Source organism: Patagioenas fasciata, chromosome 4 (assembly GCF_037038585.1).
Source record: "Patagioenas fasciata isolate bPatFas1 chromosome 4, bPatFas1.hap1, whole genome shotgun sequence".
Lineage (NCBI taxonomy): Eukaryota > Metazoa > Chordata > Aves > Columbiformes > Columbidae > Patagioenas > Patagioenas fasciata.
This window is the reverse complement of record NC_092523.1, coordinates 48021296-48040982: the sequence shown is the minus strand read 5'-3', so window position 1 is coordinate 48040982 and position 19687 is coordinate 48021296. Positions and strand designations below refer to the sequence as shown.

General features: G+C 39.2%; 1 protein-coding gene across 4 annotated transcripts in view; it reads right to left on the bottom strand.

Annotated features, from left to right (window-relative positions):
- The window catches only part of SH3D19 (SH3 domain containing 19), an 84613-nt gene that overhangs the window by 32244 nt on the left and 32682 nt on the right, over nt 1–19687 (bottom strand). For 2 of the 4 annotated variants that reach the window (XM_071807796.1, XM_071807794.1), the window contains 4 exons: nt 5853–5895; nt 4495–4642; nt 4068–4269; nt 2490–3482 (listed from right to left, as the gene is read on the bottom strand). In XM_071807796.1, the coding sequence (XP_071663897.1) occupies nt 2490–3177 (688 nt within the window). In that variant the 5' untranslated portion in view covers nt 3178–3482; nt 4068–4269; nt 4495–4642; nt 5853–5895. Of the gene's footprint in view, nt 1–2489; nt 3483–4067; nt 4270–4494; nt 4643–5852; nt 5896–6829; nt 6871–13012; nt 13054–19687 lie in introns of all 4 variants that reach the window. The other 2 variants (XM_065836110.2, XM_071807795.1) reach the window with 2 other exon arrangements.

Below are 19687 nucleotides of genomic sequence, written 5' to 3'. Positions count from 1 at the left end.
TCATCAACTGAACGCTTCAGCTTCTTGCTTATGCATCAGGCATTAGCAGCAGCAGTGATCGATCCATCCAGGTCTACTTACATCCATCTAAGTACCAGCCACGTTTGTGCTGTATCAGAAGAAAATTAAGTTTTGTGAACATTGTAATCTGTGATTTAACACTGCTCTTTGACAAACAAGCTGGCGATGCTTAGTTTCAAACACTGCTGCATAAAATCCTTCTTCCTTTCCGAGGGTTGCCATAACAACAAGTAGAGCACTGTAATTTTGCTAAGTAATGACAATGACAAATTTGTAAGAAATGCAAAGGTCTGGGGAACTGGGACCAAGATTAGCACTTCTCTTCCTGCCTTTAAAAAACATTTTAATGCGGATTCATCTCGGAAATCCTAAGATGCTCCCGTGGGAACATGAGAAATAGCTTGTATTAGTACTCTGTGTTGCCTCATTTTTCAGAAAGGCAGTGTGCTTCTTGTGGATGCTTTGTCAAGACGCAGCTCGATATTAGTAATCAAGGGTATAGGGTATGATCTGGAGCTCACAAATGCCTGCAAAAAGGTAGAATGAATCCTAATTTTAGAGTGTAATAAAGTGATAGTACTGTCAGACCTTTTTCCTCTTTAGTACATAAGAACGGGTTGTAGCAAAGATACCATTTTATTGAATACATAAAATCATGGGCAGGTGACTCAACAACTCAGGAAACTATTACCTGAATAATTCTTCTGTTAGCCATGAGAATGGGAAGTATTTTCTTCTTAATTAAATCAAGAATAATGCCTAGGACACCAACCAGAAAGATGAAGACTGACATTCATGAAAGCTGTTTTTTTCAGGTGATTTTCATGTGAGATCAGTCAGTCTCTGATTTAACAGAAGATTTAATATTCATTTAATTTTTCCAGATTGGGGGAAAAACAGTCTGTTTTAGGGTACATAGTCAAAACATCATTGCCCTTTCTACGCACTTTCAAAATTTAAGTATTCTCTTTTCTTGCCTTGTAGTTAGAATAGATACATTTTCCTTCTGTTTGTTGCATCTGTTAATCAAAACAAAATTACCAAAACTACAAGTTTCACGCTAAATGCACAAAAAGCAAGAGTTATCCCTCACGCTTCTAACTTTCTTCTAAAATCATCACATGCACAGTAGCTGTTCCGTGGCTCCAGTCTCCAGACACAACGGTCATTTGTTCCTAGCTAGACACTGTCAATCAGACACTTCCATAACATATGTATCAAACACTTCTCCAGTCATCCTGTTCTCCTGCCTCCTTCCAGACCTGGTATAGCTTCTGCAGCACTCCTGGAATCTGTCAGTCCAAGAAAAAATGGGCTTATGTTGAGCTGATCACCTCTCCTGCAGGATCTTCTCTTGCCTTATTTCACTCCTTTCATGAGCTCCCTTGAGATCTGTATGTGTGAACATTCCAGTCTTAGCAGTTTAGGGATTTAAGGGACTTTCTACATCTGCCTTAGGGTTTTTAAGCTGGTACAGAGGAGAAATAGTAATAAAGTAGAACTACTTCTAATGTTATAATCCACAAACTGTGAAGAAATTGCATTTGGTAACAATCATCAATATTGTTTTACTGTGACAACTACACAGTATCTGAGATTCTCTTTTCAGAAAGCTGAGATGCTTAATGATAAATGAGGTTAAAAAAAAAAAAAGATAAATCATAGTTAGTCCCTTAAGCAGGCATTTTGTATGACAGACCATCTGTTTTAAAGCAGAAATCTCTCTGGATTATACATATAATAATAAGAGGGAAAAACCTACTGCTATAAAATTTAATGACATCCCATTACCCACCTGTGTCTTAAACTGCCTAAAACAGCATTAAAAAAATTGACCTCAAGTGCTTAATGGAATCAAATAAGGTTTATGAAAGGGATGTAGTTGTAGTAATTAATCTGCCCATATGAAATAATTATTTTCACTTATTTGAAAAAATTATAGTTGTATAACAAGCATATAGTTGCATGACAAGATAAGACACAAAGACAGGAAAGAGAAAATAAGCAAGCACTGGTGAGATGGACAGAATATCCCAGTATGTTTGATTGCAAGTTTCCCTAAATGCAACAAACGTTTCTGCTACTGTAGATGACTACATTTCCACCGCAGAACTTCAGGCACTCAAATAAATTAGTCAGATTAGGTGGTGAGACATAGGATGTCCCAGGTTCCCCAGAGACAATTGTGATACATTCTGGAGGTGACAACTAGCGCAGAGCATCAAGTCTTTTACCATTATTTTAGTAATCACATAATAAATCCAGCAGGCAAGTTCTGAGATTTATATAGCCTTGAAACCACCCTAGTCTCATAACGCAAGTAATTTCATAGTGATCTTGACATAATAGAAAACAAATAATTTCATATACACACATAAACCCTGTCAAGATAGGCACACATAACTCACACAGGTTCACACCCCTGCAAAGAGTAACCACAGTGACAGTATAAAAAACTTTCTCCTTACCTGCTGCTGCTTCAGAGCTGATGCTATCTTTAACTACACAAGCTGGACTTAGGGGCAAAACATCATCATCAAAACTGATCAGATCTCCTTCCACATCTGGTTTATTCAGCGAAGCAGGTGCTGAGCAGGTGGCTGCAGGTGATGATTCCCCCAGAGACCTGGAAACCTTTTCTTGGGCAGATACAGAAGCCCGTGGGGGAGCAGGAATCGGTTTTAGTGAGGCCAAAGAAAGGGCAGGATTTTCTGAGTAACGTGACTTTTTAGGAACAAGAGGCCTTGGAGCAGGAACAGGAAATTTCTTTTGTCCATCGCCGCTCTCTGCAACTGATCCACTCCTTGCTTCACGCAAATCACTACTACTACTTTTAACAAGGCCTGGTTTTGGCTTCTTTGGCAGTTCAGGTTTGGTTACAACACTGTTCCCAGCTACTTCAGGTTGAGGCTGCAATTCCTTGGAAGGTGTTGATTTGCTTTCTGTCCATGCATCCCAGTCTCCTGAAATTCTGCCTACCCCTGGCTTTGGAGCAACTACTGGCTTCTTTGCAGTAACAGGTCTTGGGGGGAATGAACGGGGGGTAATTTCTGGCTTTTTTGATAATCCTGAGGTATCATTATTTCCTTGGGATTCAAAAACTTTGATCCTTGAAACAATACTATTTTGGCTCTTTTCTGTACTCATGCTGTCCATTGCCAAGTGATTGTCTAGTAAGCCGTCATCTGAGAGAGGTGACTGCTGAACTGGAGGTTGCTGCCTTTTTGTGGAAGATTGGGTCACTTCTCCATTGTCTATCTTACTTTCAGTATTTTTGACCACAGATCTGAGATTGCTTCTTGATCTTGGCTTTGGCACAGGACATCTCACAGCATTGGGATTTTCTTGGCACCTCTGACCTTCTGAAATTTCAAAGACTATTAAGGGATTCTCATTTTCTGAAGGAGACCTATTCAGGAGAGATGCCGAAGGCCTAGGAGGTTTAAGAGGACTCTTCCCTGCTAACAGAAAATAAAAGGTTTCAGTTATCTATTTCAGAATGCTTTATTTATGTTATTTTTTTGTCAGCCATCAGGATGGTAAACATTATGGTTTTCATTCAGAATTTACTGCTGCTTGTGAAACTCAGGTCTCTTTCTAAAAAGATAATGAAAAAATATATAAACTCCAGGAAGAAGCTGAAGAATGCTGAAACGCATGGTATCTACATGTTGTGAGTTCAAATCCACTTGTTAGCTTGCAGCATGAGGGGTGTGCACCAAAGAACAGCATAGTAACTTCTCCAGTTTGGTTTGCACACTTTTCAGTCTGAACATGGAACATTGCTGCTATTCTGATTGGACATCTGAGCTCCTCTGGCCCCAAAGCAATTGCCACTATGGCTGAATAGAGCAAAACTTTCAAGTCTGACCATGAATGCAATAGTAGTTCTTCAGAAAAGAGGATTTTTACAGGAATTTATAGCACTAATAATTCAGAGAAATTTAACTGTTATTCATATTAAATGCTGCACAGATTCATATGAAAGAACAGCTTCAGGAGACAGAGTAATATTTTCATCAGTGAGAAATCCAAAACAGCCTCACCTGGATAGCCTGCAGATTCCCAGTGTGTAGGCACACTGTTTTTTACATTACTTCCTGGCAAATGGCTGATTAGTTCCTCCGGAAAGTCAGTTTGTGTTGCAGAAGTAGTGGTATGTCTAGGACCAGCAGCATTATTGTTATTTGTCGTATTGACTTGCACTTGATTGATTTCTCTTATCACCTGCTCATATGATGGTGGAAGCTACAAAACAGAGAGATAAATATTAATGTACATTCAGATGTGATTTTTTTAAAGCAGCACATAAATTTTAAAATACTAAATTAACATATGCAGAGGAAAAGAAAACTGTTATAGTCTTTTATTCAGTATGATGAAAAACTAAGCAAGCAAAACCTCTGTTCTTTCTAACTTAACGTGCTTTTTACCTTTGTAAATCAAACCCATCTCATGTAAATTCACACTCACCTCAGCTGGAATATGCTCATTTCTCCTCCACTGAGCATGAGACGAAGCAGAAGGGAATCCTAATCCCTGAGGAGTGACAGGGCCTGCACCTGGAAACCAGGAGGATTGCCGGAGGGGTTCAGCAGCAACTATTGTAATTTCAGGACGCCTGGAAATGAAGGCAAAGGGGAATAATTACCTAAAACATTTTAAAACAGTTCTTTTAAGTATAAAACACAAAGATTTTCTCAGCATTGGAAATCAAAACAGCTCAGGTCTTTTTGATTTAACCAAAGATGTTTTTCTATTATTTCAATGTAACTTACCTGACCTTTCTAACAAGCAATTAGGCTTCCATTCAAAGCACCTAATTAAATGCCTACACCCAAAAGTAGTTTTATTGGTTTCAGTGAAATAATTTACATGCTTAAAGTACTTAAACACAAGTGTAACTCAATTAGATGGAAGAAGTCTTAGTCTTCAGGGGATAATGAGACCTTACCATGTGTTTGCCCTCAGCCTGCGGCAACGTGAGAACAGTCAGTTAGTTAAAACTGCTTCTGACAGGCTACCTAAAAGCTTGTCAATCAGACCTCTAGGGAAACCTCCCACTGCGCAGAGTGGGGCAAGAGCAAACCTCAGCAAGTGGGGCAGAGCAAACCTCAGCAGGCCTTTGTACACCTAGTGCAACAGGGACTTGTGCGAGGGTTATGGACCTGTAGGTACTACCCCTGTTTTATCACAGTAACAACTGCTTTAGAGCATCAGCTGCAGTGATGGCCCACATTCCCACGCCATGGCCCCCGGAGTACCACTGATCCATCTAGATTCTCATACAAAGCACACTTTGAGAAGTGAAGTCTGTGAGTCGATGAAGTATCTGCTTCAAAAGCCTCTGTCTCCTGACAGAAAAAAAAAAAAAAAAAAAAGGCAAAAAAGCAGAAATGTAACTTCTGTAAAAAGAATTACAACAGGGCTACCATCCTTCACACCTGAAATAATGGCACACTCAGTTCACCAGCTATACAGGTTGGTGACTTCCTTTCTCAATACCCTTTGAGAAATTGGAAGGAGGCCTGAAAATGTGCTTATTTCCATTGTGAAGTGATCCTGTAAACAGATGTTGGGAAAGTAAAACAGTTTTGCAGAGGTTTGAGGACACATACAAAAGTTGATGAGAAAACCTCTGAAGTTCTTAACCTTTCCTGTGCTTAAGAATCCCAGTATTTTTATTTTATTCCAAGTCTAATTTATAAACACACTAAGGATAGAGAGAAGGGGAGAAAAATAAATTAGAGGAGAAAACTATATAGAGTAACACTGTGACACAATCTAACAAGTCTTACAGTAACATTGCAATACAAATAGCAGCATCATACCTTCTATCCCTCTGCTGTTCAGTATGACTAGAGGTCCGAGAAGCTGTTTAGAGATGAGAAACAAAAGTTTTGAAGAGGTTAAAATATACTGTCACAGCAATAAGACGAGGACAATAGCATAGCCCTTACCAACCTACTATCTGTGAAATAGAGAACATACAGAATCTGAACATAAATTCTAGATTTTAAGAGTGGCCAAGTTCAAAGAGAAATTAATTGTATTAAATATGAGGATAAGTTTTTTAAAGGTTTAGGGTGCAGTTTCTTAATCAGTTTGACTTACTCTATGTCCAAGATTCCACCAAGAGTGATGGTCCTGTTCATTTTCTTCTTCACCACACATCCTGCATTCTGCATTGTGGTAACCCTACAGCTGAAACTCCTTTTCCTTTTTCTTTAGTTAAAACAATCCACGAGTAAAATAAAAAGAAGTGTTAAACATGGCTGGCTTTGCTTTTGATGGCTCATTTCTGAGATGTGTTCTTTAATCTTTTTTTTAATGTCTCTTTCTGTTTGTTTTAGAGGAGGGAAAAGCACTAAGGCACAAAATCTAAGACGCTATTTCACCCTCTTTTATGTAAAAAAGAAAAAACTAAATGTTCCCAGCTAGAAATTTCCTAAGTTTAATCACTTGTGGATTAAAAGCCAGCAACACTTCTCCTTTTTTTTATAAACCATGTGTTTTAAGTTACATAAAATAAGCGAATCCTGACCTCTTAATTTTTCTATTTTTGCCATATTTATGTTCACATAATTTTTTCAATGGACACATTATATTTTCATTTTGATTTCTTTAGAGAGAAAAGGAAATTATCCGAGGGACAAATTTTTGCAGAGCAAGTGCAATTTAGGAAGCAGCTGAGTCTTATTGTGCAAAAGCCGACAATTATGCTGTTCCTGTGCCGTCACAGAACCATTAGCTGAAATCAGTAAAGCATTCTTGATTCAAGAGTTGCATAGTGTCATGTGGGACGTACCTCTTCCAGAGGGCATTTTTGATGTGCACTATTCATGAGTGCTAGAGGAAAAAAAGAAGGGGTTACAGAAGAGGAAGAGGAGGTGCAGAAGAACAAATGAAGGCTTCAGAAGGCCAGAAACCATGATCAAATGGGTTAGTCACGCAAGAACAGCACATGTGCCAGTGTTGTAAGAGGGCAACTGTAACATTTATTCACAATATAGTGTCTTAAAAAACTAAAATAAAAGCAGATTTTATTTCCAGTCTCATGCCTGTTTTAACAATGGCTGTTTACAAGTTTCCCCTGCAATAAATTAACCATGAAGAATACAACCGAATATGGAAATGTCCAATGCATTGCTCAACAAAGAGCCACTGTAGGAATGAGGAGATGGAAGTCAGATCTCTTTGAATGCTTTACATAGTTTAAAATCACAGTTTATTTGATCTGCACTTTTTCCCTTCCAAAAATAATGGGTTACACTACCAAAGAGGTAGGTAGGGGACAGACAGGTTGATCCCAGTAAGAGGAACACTGCGAAGTGTCAGGCATGACTGCACATCTCCTACCCCGGTTCTGTAAAAGTTGTTTGGCAAAAATAAGTAAACAAAAACCCCCTACACCTCATCTTCACTTTCTTCTTCAGAGACCTTAACACAGCATTGACCTAACACACACTTTAAAGATAAAAAGACAAACTGACCCAAACCAACCAAGTCCAAGATTACTTTTGCAAAGAGGATGGAAGAAAGTGTTCATTTGGTAAATGTATGCAAAACAATTGCTTGGGGTATAGCCAAATTACAATGATAAGGACATTAGAAATAAAAGCTAATTAATGAGATATGTAAAACTGTACTATAAACCTGTCAATTTCTTTCTTTCTTTATTCATTTCTAGACAATTCTGAATGCTGCTTTCTCCTACGAGACTCTAAATGTACTTCTATTCATTGAAGTTATTAAAACAAATAAGAAAAACCTATAAAAATCCTTTATTAATGTAGGCAAAAAACTCCAGTGAGGCATCTACGTAATCCATCAAACTCCAAATTTCAAGTAAACAAGAAAATTCACTTGAAAACAATGCATTTAAAAATAACTTTACTAGTAGATACAAATACGTCTCTGCAAAAGGGCTAATATCTAAGCCATCATATTTGTTTTCAGAATGTGCTCATTCTGTCTGGAAAACAAACAAACAGACTAACTCCCAGGCATTTATGAAATCAAGCTACTTCCATGTACATAAACATTTATTACAAACACTGATTTTTTTAAGGACCTTGACAAAGCTCTTCCCTCCTTCCGTCCACTGCTCCCCTCCCTATTTTTGCTGGCATATTTTTGTTACAACCACAGTTTTAGAACTTCTGGGTTTTTTTGGAAGCTCTTAAATCCACAGTAGGAGGAGAGGTGAAAGCTACTGCATTTTCTGCTCCCACAAATGCTGGGGAAAAGGAAATACAAACTAAGTAATCCCTGCCTCCAGACTTGCACAGCTTTTATTCCTTTACCATTTCAAATAAATTAATTTAAATTTAAAAGTGTATGAGAGGAGACATGAATTTTTAAAATATACCACACACTTGGTTTACAAATAAAAGAAAAAAACCTGCAGCCATTCTTCTGGCCTTGTGGTCTCTTGTACCTGTAAGTCTATTCTTCATTCCCTTTGTGGATTGCCTTGAAGAAGCATGCTATTAATTTTTCCCTCAGATTTTAAATTATGACAGCTTATGACGTTTATTCCATCGGGGAGGCAACGGAAATGTATTTCAGCACTGCTTTACCTACTGACAACTGAAGATAGTCGGCTCCTCAACTTCCACCCTAAGAAATGCTCAGGGTGAGAATTCTTGACATTTCCTGGAGCACATGTTTAGTGGTATTTACGTAAAAGATAAGCAAAGCAGTTAAAGCAGGGCTGGGAGAGGAATAACCCAGTGCATAAAATCCACACCTTTTCATTTTACAACTTCATTGGTCTCAGGGGAAAGAAAAAATGTCAAACCAACCCATAACATTGTCACTGTTTATTTCTGTTAGCGTCAATGAGGCATCTAAATGTGTTTAATCTAGTATTGTAAAATGTAAGCAAGTAAAGGATTAATGGTAATACTGTAAATAGAGGACAGATCAGTGACTTATGGATTTATTTTTTGTACGTATTTCTCACAAGCACTATTTAGGAGGCTTTAGCCAATTCTTTTTGAATGTGTAGTGGTAAAGAGTACTCAGTTTGTGCTGTATACTTCTGTTTAGAATGGTTTTCCTCTTCTGTTCCTTCTCTGGGTCCTACTGTTCAAGAGCAGCGAATATGTCATTTGTATTTGAAACAAATACACATTATGGGGCAGGAGGCATTTTAAGCTATGAGATCAAGATGCGTGTACAAGTATAACCAGCATTATACCACAAACCCATGTATTGCAATGCTACAGACAAGCTGATGGCAACACAAGTCTGACATGCACTTTTGAGCATTTTTGGAAGAGAGCTTGGCTAGAATTTACAGGCTTTCAGGCAATCTTTTAAGGTGATATAGAGGCAACTGTGAAGTCAATTCAGGGATTTGCTCCGTTACCATCCTGCTGTGAGCACTGAGCGCTTCCCCAACAGACACTGCATAATAACATTTGTATGTTTCCATTAGCAAATCTGTATGAAATACTGAACAGTTTTGTCATTGAAGTGTTTTAAAAGCAAGTTTCATTTTGAATTAAAGATTGGAACCATAGCCTCAAATAGCCCAAGCCTTATGGGAAATGAAGCTCGAAAATTTTCTGATTATTTTTATATATTGTTCTTTCCAGTAGCTGTGAATAAACATGATCCTGACAATTAACTACTTCACTTAGTTCATATTAACTATTATAAATAGATTTTAAAGTAATAATATTACTTTCTACAACAAGAACATGTACTAAAACTTAAAAACACAGCCCTTTTCAATGCTTTTCCAACAACAGGCTAGACATTTCTATCCATCAATCGTATTACATACATAGACAGTTAGACTGAGAAGTTATTAATTCTCACTGCATAGCTGCCTAGGAATAAAGGTTATTCATTTTAGTATCTCAAAGAGAGCCTCAAGAGCGGGCAAATACTCCCTCCATTACCTACAAAGTAATACACCAGAGGAGCTGACAGAATGACCCCATGCAAGGGCCATGCTTTGCTGTCTTTGCAATACCAAAGGTGTTACATGACTGTGAAGTCCTTCTTTAGGGAACACTAAAATGATCAGATAATTCTCAAGCCCAAACCAGGGAAAAGTAGTCTGATTTCACCCAGGATCTGATTAGACTATTTCCGTAGAAGTGGAGTTTCAAGCTAATCAGAAATTTTCATGCGTCTCTGAAGCAGAAGAGTTGAAGCTTTTCTCCTGCATTATTTCTTGGCACAAGGGGGAGGTCTTGCTCCTTCTAGTTCTGCTTCCAGGCACCTCAGGGAAACGCTAGGCGGTCTGACATTAGAGCAGGGCTAACTTAATGCTTGAATGTAGCTAAAAGAGATAGTGATGCCCCTGAATCTGCTCACCTTGAGCTCAGACCACCAGCAGGAATGTTCCACTGTCAACAGCAGTCTCTGTCTCCTGCCTCTGCTTCCCAGCTCAAGTTCTTCTTTTCACAACTTCAGTGAGGGAACTAATAAAAAATAACTAGGCAGGGGGGTGACAGGATTCCTCTTCCAACCCCCAGTGAGATCAAATACCCTCTTCACAGCTGACCAAACTGCCTGGCACCACAGAGGCTGGCATTGCTGCTGAAAAAAAATCTGCCTAACTACAGCCTTAGAGCAAGCCTGCAGTTTCACTCAAATTTGACAACAATGATTTATGAAGGCATTTAACTCCTCCCCACACCTTTTCTTGGGCTCTGTGTTCTACCTCTGCACTGTTCCCTGCGTTCTGCCAGCCCAAATATTTGTGCAGATGGGGAGAGAATGAGGTCATGGAATTGATCTGGTTGGGAAGAAGTGGGAGCCAAAAGAACCTAGGAAGCCCCCAAGCCAAACAAAACAAAAAAAGAAAAACAAACAAAACCCACAGCCAAAAAAGGCTGCAGCACTGCCAAATGGGAAGCCACAGCCTCAGAATGCATACAAGCTGTTATGCATCCTTCATTCAGACACACATTCGCTTAGGGCAGAATGAGATTGGTACAAGCTTGCAGGTTCTTCCAGAATTCTAGGGCAGCAGACCTGCTTCAGTAGCCCTGCTCCTTAACACTACCTTATTCTGGAAGAGTGGTAAAAAAAAAAACGTTCCCCTTTGTCTCACTACTGCAGCACTTGACTTGCCTCTTTTTACTTCCTTCTAGCATTCTTGTGCATGTTGTCATCTCTGGCATCAATGGAAACAGTTTCACTGATTTCAGTGGGAGTTGAGTTTAGTGGTGTGTCCTGTCCTGAAACCATCATTAAAAATCCAGGGGTAACTTTTGAAGAGTTGAGATGAAAAAAATTACTTCTGAGCATACCTCATGTTCACATGCTTGCTTTCTTCAAGCACTTTGGGCTTACTTTTCTAAATTCTACTGAGCTGTCAAACAACTGAACAAAAAAATGCCACCAGGTTTCTATCCAAAGCCATAGTAAGGGTGCCTGAAAGGAAAACAAATCCTCTTCCTCTTTGGCCACAAGACAGGGAGAGAATTACCGATACAAAGGCATGTAAAGCATTGTTCATAGGTTGGAAAGTTGAAACCCTGCACGTACCTATCATGTTTCTTGAAAAGTAGAGATAATAGCCCACAGAAGCTGTCATTAAGAAAGAAAGAGAGATTTCTAACTCTGATAGGGAAACACACTTTTCCACAGAATACCATAATTCTGCCAGATTAATGACAAGATGAGTTAGGAATTATTCAGGGTCCATTTTTAATTTATGTCCACTCACAGATATGGTTACTGTTATACAAAGAACTATGGATTCATATACAATGCCTTGATATGTGCATGGAGATTTTTTGTTTATATTAATGTTTATTATTAATTATTAATGTTTATAAATATATAAAGGGTGAGTGTCATGAGAATGGAGCCAGGCTCTTCTCAGTGGCAAACAATGATAGGACAAAGAGTAATGGGATCAAGCTGGAACACAAGAGCTTCCACTTAAATTTGAGAAAAAACTTCTTCTCAGTGAGGGTGACAGAGCACTGGAACAGGCTGCCCAGGGAGGTTGTGGAGTCTCCTTCCCTGGAGACATTCAAAGCCCGCCTGGACACATTCCTGTGCGACCTCACCTAGGCGTTCCTGCTCCAGCAGGGGGATTGGACTAGGTGATCTTTCGAGGTCCCTTCCAATCCAAAACATACTATGATACTGTGAGATGAGATACTGGGGCTTATGCAATCTGAATCAATTTCTGACTCCACCACAAAAGGCCCTCTGATCTGGTGCTCTCTGCTTTCCAGTTTCCTATCTATGGCAGCAACAGCACAGATAAAGTGCTGCATTTTAACTACAGTATCATGTAGACTTGCTCTGAATAAAGCTTTCATCATCCCCTTTGACTACGTCCAACTTAATCCATAGTAATGAGCCCCTGACAAATAGGTCCAGGAGAAACAGATCAGTAGTACATACATTAAATTCTTCCCCCCCCATAGCAATATCCTGAGGGTTGTTTCATTAATAGGGAATTGAAATCACGGAGAGAAAGGAAACAACAACAACAAAAAAGATGCAGCTAAAGAAATTCTCTGCCTGGAATATCATGAGCAGGGAAAGGGAAAAAATGAGTTAAATGAGGAAATCAGGAAAGAGGAGTTTAAACTTTCATTCAGGATTTATAAACAATTTTTTCTTTTCCAAAATGAGCCTTGTGCATGAGTCTAATCATGTCCCCAGTATAGCCAATGAGCAGTTGCTGCAGCTTTCTATTAAAACAGAACAATCTTCTGCTTTGTCAAGCAAAGTAAAAATTGGGCACATGCAACCCAGGTTCTTCAGAGATGGATCACATCTGTGCACAACCGTATTAATGCAAAAATTAGAAAACGTTAGTAACTGGCAGGAAGGAACAACCCATCAGCAAAGCAAAAAGATAGTCTAATAGCAAAAATCGAGAGTGAGAAAGAAATTACAGTCCCAAAGCCTGCTAGCTATTTCGTTTTCACATATAAAATTAACCAGTTACTGAATACAATCTTGAAATATCATGATTCTCAAAAAAAGGGAATAGACTTACATCTCTTGATTGCTGCTCTTATGGATGACAAGGGTCCTTGGCTTAATGAAGAAAAAAAAATTACAATATGGTTAATGTCTCAAAGTGAAAACAACAAAGTAAATAATGCAGCTATTCCCCATATATTGTAAAGGGTTTGCCAAGTGCATTTTCCCCCTAGGTTATTATCTTACAGAAACTTGTCCAAATCTCCTGGAGTATACAACTATACCCAACCCCTTCTAATGAAAATCAGGTTACCGCTTAGCTGCAAGACTCTGCGAAGATGGAAAGCCAATTTTTAGAATCATTTTTCCTCTCGATTCTGTGTTGAAGTTCACATTCTGCCTCATTTGACAGGAAAACTTGGAGAAAAGCCCACGTGGGTGTGCATATTCTCAGATTATAAGTATTTAATGACTTAACGTTCTTATAAATAAATAAAACTTACCCAGACAAGTAAAAACCTACAATCCCTTTGCTAAATATTTTTAACAATCACTTAACAACTTATTTTCCTTTTCAGTGGAGATTGCATTCTCAGTAATAACTTTGTGGGTGGGGTTAGACAGGAAGGCAACATGACCAAAAAACTGTTGATACACACAGACAGAAAAATGTTTCCTTGTGCCAACTCATCTGTTTTCCTGGTAAGAGTAATGTTTCTGATACATTTTTTCTGAAGGTCTTATTTAACAGATACATCAGTCCTTAATATTTTTGCAGGTAAAAATCAAAACTAACTTGGGATTATAATTTACAGAAAGTGTTGCTAATCTGAAGAACACGGTATTAATAACCTGTCACTTCTGTAAAGTTACAGAGAAGATTAAAGAAAAAAAAAATCAAACCAAAACAACACACAACTACTTCAGAAAAGGACTTTTTTTTCTCATTAAAAAAACAAAACAAAACACAAAAAACCCCCAAACAAACAAAAAACCAAAACCAAAAACCCACAACAGCTAAAGAATACTGGTTAGTGAGAAGCCTCTGGACATACTGAACAGTTTTTTTTAAAGGCTGAAAGTAAATAGACTATATCTTGCTCAAATTAACATAATACCTTAATTACAACAGAAAGGTGTACTAATTGAGTCGTTTCCAGAAACCTTCTGCCACAGCCTTCACCAGGGGTACAACAGAGGACTGTTAGTATAGGGAGGGCATGAGTGCTTTCACAGCAGGTGTGCAGGACACCAGCCCTGCCAGGGCTCGGTTAGCTCCGCATGTACTAGTCCTGCGATTGCTGATGGCTGCAGTTGCTCCAGCGGGATGAAGAACAGGGTATTTGGAGGACAGGAGAAAGAGACAGTCAAAAAGGACGTGGATGAAGAATGTCCTCCCTCTACAGTCATTCTGAAAGCTAATTAAGACTAGCAGTGAATGCTGCTCTGACTGAACTGTTTTCTGAATTGGTTTGGCTAGTCTGGGGTAAACAATGCCTATTTCTCTGGTTTCAGAAACAGTTCAAATGTGGCTTGGCCTCTATCCACACAGCAAGCAAAGCTGCCTTAGAAAACATCTCCATATTTCACTATACATTCTCGGCAGAAAAGGATTCTGATTTTCCTTCTAAATGCCTTATCATAATACCGCCTTATCTTTAAGAAACACTTTTAAATTTTATGTTCCTCACAGATGTACCCCAGACTCCTTTTTTAAATTCCTGGTAACTCAAGTCTCTGTCTTTTACATGTTCATTTTCAAAGCTTTATTTTTCTGCTTTCATTGCTGTGAACAACTACAATCTTTAGGGTTTTATTTTAATCATATTTAGTATCAGACAGGAAGGAGACTGAAGTCTGGTAACATGAATTTGAAATCTTTTGGAGGAGCAAAAAATTTCTATACTCAGAATTCAAGATTTACTTAAGTTTTTATCAGGAAATTAGGAAATCTATAAAGTATGCATGCTCAAATATCAGTAAGAACCAGAAGGAACAAGTTAAGTTCTTCTACTGGCCAGAGCATTTTGACCCATTGCAATTTGCCTCAGAATCTGACTAGCGCTTTCAGATACGAGCAGGAGCAATTATAGGAGTCACCATGTAGACCAAAGTTCAAGTTTTCCAGGTAATATGAGGATCAAAAGGGTACAGAAAAGACTTCAAAATCAAAGTGCAAAGACCAAAGAAATGAGACATTTCATGAAACCAACCTAGTGAAGTATGGATATACCCAGAGCAAGGCAGTAATCCATGTAATTTAGAACCCAGGATAACACAATTTCATTAGAAAATTTATGAGATCACAGGCAGAGCAAACTGTTAGCAGATAGGGTTTTTTTTTCCACTTTTCATTAACAGGTCACCCATCAACATTCTTTTGGCAAAGCACTACATTTTCTACCCTCAGGTGAGTTTGATTCACATATAGCTTATAACTATTTAAGCCCTTTAAAAACATGGAAATGGGAATGTTTGTAGATTTTGTTTGGTTTTGGTTTTGCCATGAGGGCCTGTAAAGGAACTCTAAATTCCATAACTGTTACACACTAAACCCCAGTAATTTAAATAAGATGGTGTTCTTGGGGCAAACTGCAATTTGCCCACACCTTATGCTGAGCCAACACCTCCCTGTTCCACAGGCAACAATTTCTGGTCTCTAGTCCTGTCTTGCAGAGAGGAGATAACATTACTAATACCCTCCTCTGCTCCACAGTTAATAACACATTTTCTCTCAAACCATGCAAATAATTAACATAATGAAATCGAATTTAATTCTCCTATTCGGTGAGGTAGGAGCTGCAGCAATTACTCTACTGTATTGAGTCCCTGCCTTTTTTCCACCTCCTCCTCCTGTCCATAAGGCACAGAAGTGAACCAGAGCACACACAAAATCTCCAAAAACACATGTCAAGAAAAAAACAAGAAGTTTAATCCATCTGGGATCTCTGATCCTGGTTCTAGTGCGACTCCCCCAAAAGCTACACCAGAACACTTGAAGGGACAACGTGACACTAACCAGCCCCTGAGGGTGGGGAACAGCAGCTCCTATGTCACCCTGCAACATACATAACCAAAGCCCAAACTCATATTGCCAGAAGAAAACACATCAACCAGCAGGAAGTTTCAGAACATTAAAGACCAAGAGCAGCCCAGCCACACCTAATATGGAACAAGTAAAGATGCAACCTCTATGAACCGCCCCACGATTTACCATGCAGGAGTGGACAACTGGAGTAACTCTAACATCCACAGGTTTATCCTAGATCTTGCTCACTGTTAATTTAAAGCACAAACTTTGTTCCATTTCCAGCTAAGGCAGCACCTTTTTGAGCTTCCCCTGTTAGCTCCTCAAAAGGAGGAACTAACCCACCCCAACCAAACAGGTTCAGAGGGGATCTGTAGGCTGCTGTAACTGCTAAGCTGAAAGCAGTTGGGTACTTTAAGTCAGCAGTAATATGAAAAGGGTCCCATGGGTCACCATTTCTGAAAGATAAAGAACCCAGAGTGATGTGTTTGAAGATGTTAAAACACCTACTCACTCTTCCTGAAAGGCTTTATTCTGGGTTTCAAGGATGGGTTTTCTAAATATAAACACTTGAAGAAAATGCTTCAAAAGCATATTTTAGGTCTGTGTATTGGGGAAAAAAAATTGTCAAAAACTAGACTGGGCAGAGAACTGTGAACTCTTTAGCAGAGTAAGTGCAGTTTCTGTGTGTAAGCCACGGTCTCTCTCTCTCATTAGGAGCTCTTCTCTGACACTTTCACTTGCACTGAGCAGTGCCTCTCTTCACATGCAACTTCAGTGTAGCTACCGTATTACTCACAGGCTCACTCCTGTGGGGTGACTCCTGACCCAACATAGTGACCACATAAGTATCACTCACCTGAAGAGCCCCTGCACAACAGCGGGGAAGGGGTGTGGAATAAAGCTCTAATCACACAGGTTTTTCCAAATGAGCTGGCAGGGCTTTATGCATGCCCAAGAGCAAGAGCAGGACAGCATTAAGTCACATGTTATCCAAGCAAAAAGGCCAGGAGGTTCTGAGCTACCTTTTCACCCACATCTTTTGGCTGTTTCAGCAGGAGCAGTGGCTCCAGCCCAGCAGAGGGCACGTCATGGACATGTTTCCCACCAGATGGTGAGCCATATCTGCTCCTGAGCTCAAACTGGCAGAGGAGCACTGGCTTTTACCTGCCTCTGGAGGGAACAGAGAGTACTGGCTTGGGACTGTCCCCTCCTGCCCATGAGCATATCAACAGCCATTTAGAGGGGGTCTCCCCAGGCTATCTACAGTCCTCTCCCCTATGGATTGTGGTATTGCTTGAGATACAAAAGGTATCTCAAGCTACCATACTGTCTCAACATCCCTTCTTCAGTAACTTCACTCTCCTTTCCTTTGAGGGTGCTAGAGCACTGAACAGCTGCCCAGCAAGGTTGTGAAGTCTCCTTCTCTGGAGTTGTTCAAAACATGCCTGGATGCGATCCTGTGTAATCTACTCTAGGTGAACCTGCTTCAGCAGGTGGGTTGGACTACATTATCTCCAGAGGTCCCTTCCAACCCAAACTATTCTGTGATTTTCTGTGACTTCCACCAGTCTCCTGTTGGCTTGCATGGTATTCTCAGCAGGAGTCGAGCAATTCTCCACAAGATCTTGCTTCCTTTATCAGGACTGGAACCTTTGGTTTCTTTATCTAAACTCACACGGCAATGAATATTCTACATGAAAACTGATTGCATTTCTTTCATACATCACTCTAGACACACACAAAAAGTCTGGTGGGAAAAAAAAAAAAGTAATTAAAAAGAATGATCACTTGTTCTAAAAAACAAATATACCTAAGCATCTGCTGCAAAATCTCAAAATTTATCCTTCACATCATGTTATACAACGCTTTCTGTAAGGTATCACTCCTTATGTTCCCACACCAGCGTAAAAAGCCTTTTGATATATTTTTAACTGTGATGATTATTGAGCCTGTCTTACACACAGACACACATTAAAAAAAAAAAAAAGTTAAAATGTTGCTATTTTTAATGCCTTGTGACTTCTTGGAATGTGAGCCAAAAATTTTTAAATAGCTGATGTTGAAATTACTGTGAGACAAAACACTAGTTTAATAGAAAGCATCATATATTCCTGTCAGTTACTTTAGAAATCATGCCATCTTTATAACAGCCTGTGTACTACAATGTAAAATTATTAGAAAACCTCTAATATTATTTAGAATACATTATTCCAAAGGCAAGGTGTTCAAAATGCCACCTAAATTATTTCATTGCAGACTGAATCACAGAAAGATCTTTGTAATTTTATAGTTAAATTATGGGTAGTGTAAAAGATCAGATTTACCACCACCCCGGTAGGAGGCCAAAGACAGTTTGACCAAAAAGCTCCCAAAGTCAGGACGGAAAAGTCAGCTATTGCATTGTCATGACATGGATGCCATAGACAGAACTGTAGTCAAATGGTGGACTAAGGGAATCTACACTGAAAAATGTATTAATCCACAGCAATCAGCCTCTTCCATGCCTCAACTGCAGAGGACTCCCAGTCCTCCAACAGATTACGTGACACACGGGCTTCAGGTGCAGTTTCCCCACTAGTGTAAGACCATCTAGTCAACTAGGAAATCAGACTCACCGTGGGACAACTTTACTTCTCTTTTGGGTCCTGCCCCAAAAGCAAGAAATCCTGAACCAGTAATTAAGTCTAGTGACAATTAAATCCTCGTGACTATGCTGGGGATACCTACTTCTGTATCACTTAATGTATATGGCAACTGTGACTTCCCACTGTCTGGACAAGCGAGGATGTAGTTAAAAAACAGCTAAAAATCCAGTTGCTCAGCTAATTAAAACAGCTCACATTGATCAGCATAAGGAAATCCTTCCAGGAATTGTTCTCTAGCTGTTTCTTCAACCACTTATTACATATTAATGTGCTTGTCACTGTCATACTTGGGGATCATATTTTAGCAACCAAACCATCAATTTTAAGGCAGAACACAGTCAGGAAGTCAAAGCAGATCATGGCAGCAGATGACAACATTTCACACTCTGATTCTCACAGCAAAATAGAGGTCATGAGGCTGCAACAGCTTCCACACTTAATAATGTCCAGGTTAGATCTTGAAGACAATACAGCTCCCAATTTTTTTTGTGAATTGGAGTCACTCAGCTTGTGTCTCCTGAATTAACTCTTTCCTGATCCAGAGCTACAGACATGCTAGCTAGATTTCCCCCCCTAGCATTTTGTTTCAGACAAAAACCGGAACTCAACTGCACCTTGCCCCTGAAGATGACTGTATGAACACGCTCATTCCAGAAAGGCAAACTCTCGGAGCATGATTCAAGTTATTATCAGTCTTCTTTGTATGTTGAGTATGTTTCAAGAACAGAGGGCTCTGCGCATTGAAGAGTTTGGCCTTCCTGTAACAGCTAAAAAGATTCTCCTCTATGCCACCTATCGACATATTTTTTACTGATTGTAATAAACCTGCTAGTATGTTTTGATTAAAATTAATAAACAGTATTTATGCTTTAATGACAATTTAACCATAGTAGTAAATATTTTTAGCAGTAGAAAGCACCTATAATTTTAATAATAGCATAATAGCAATGTAGCACTGTAAATGTACATACAAGTATCACTGAACTGTCATAGTGACAGTGACAGCATATTTGGGCCCAGCCAGCAATATATTCAGGCAGAAAAGTAAGGGTTAAAAAAACAAAAGGAAGCA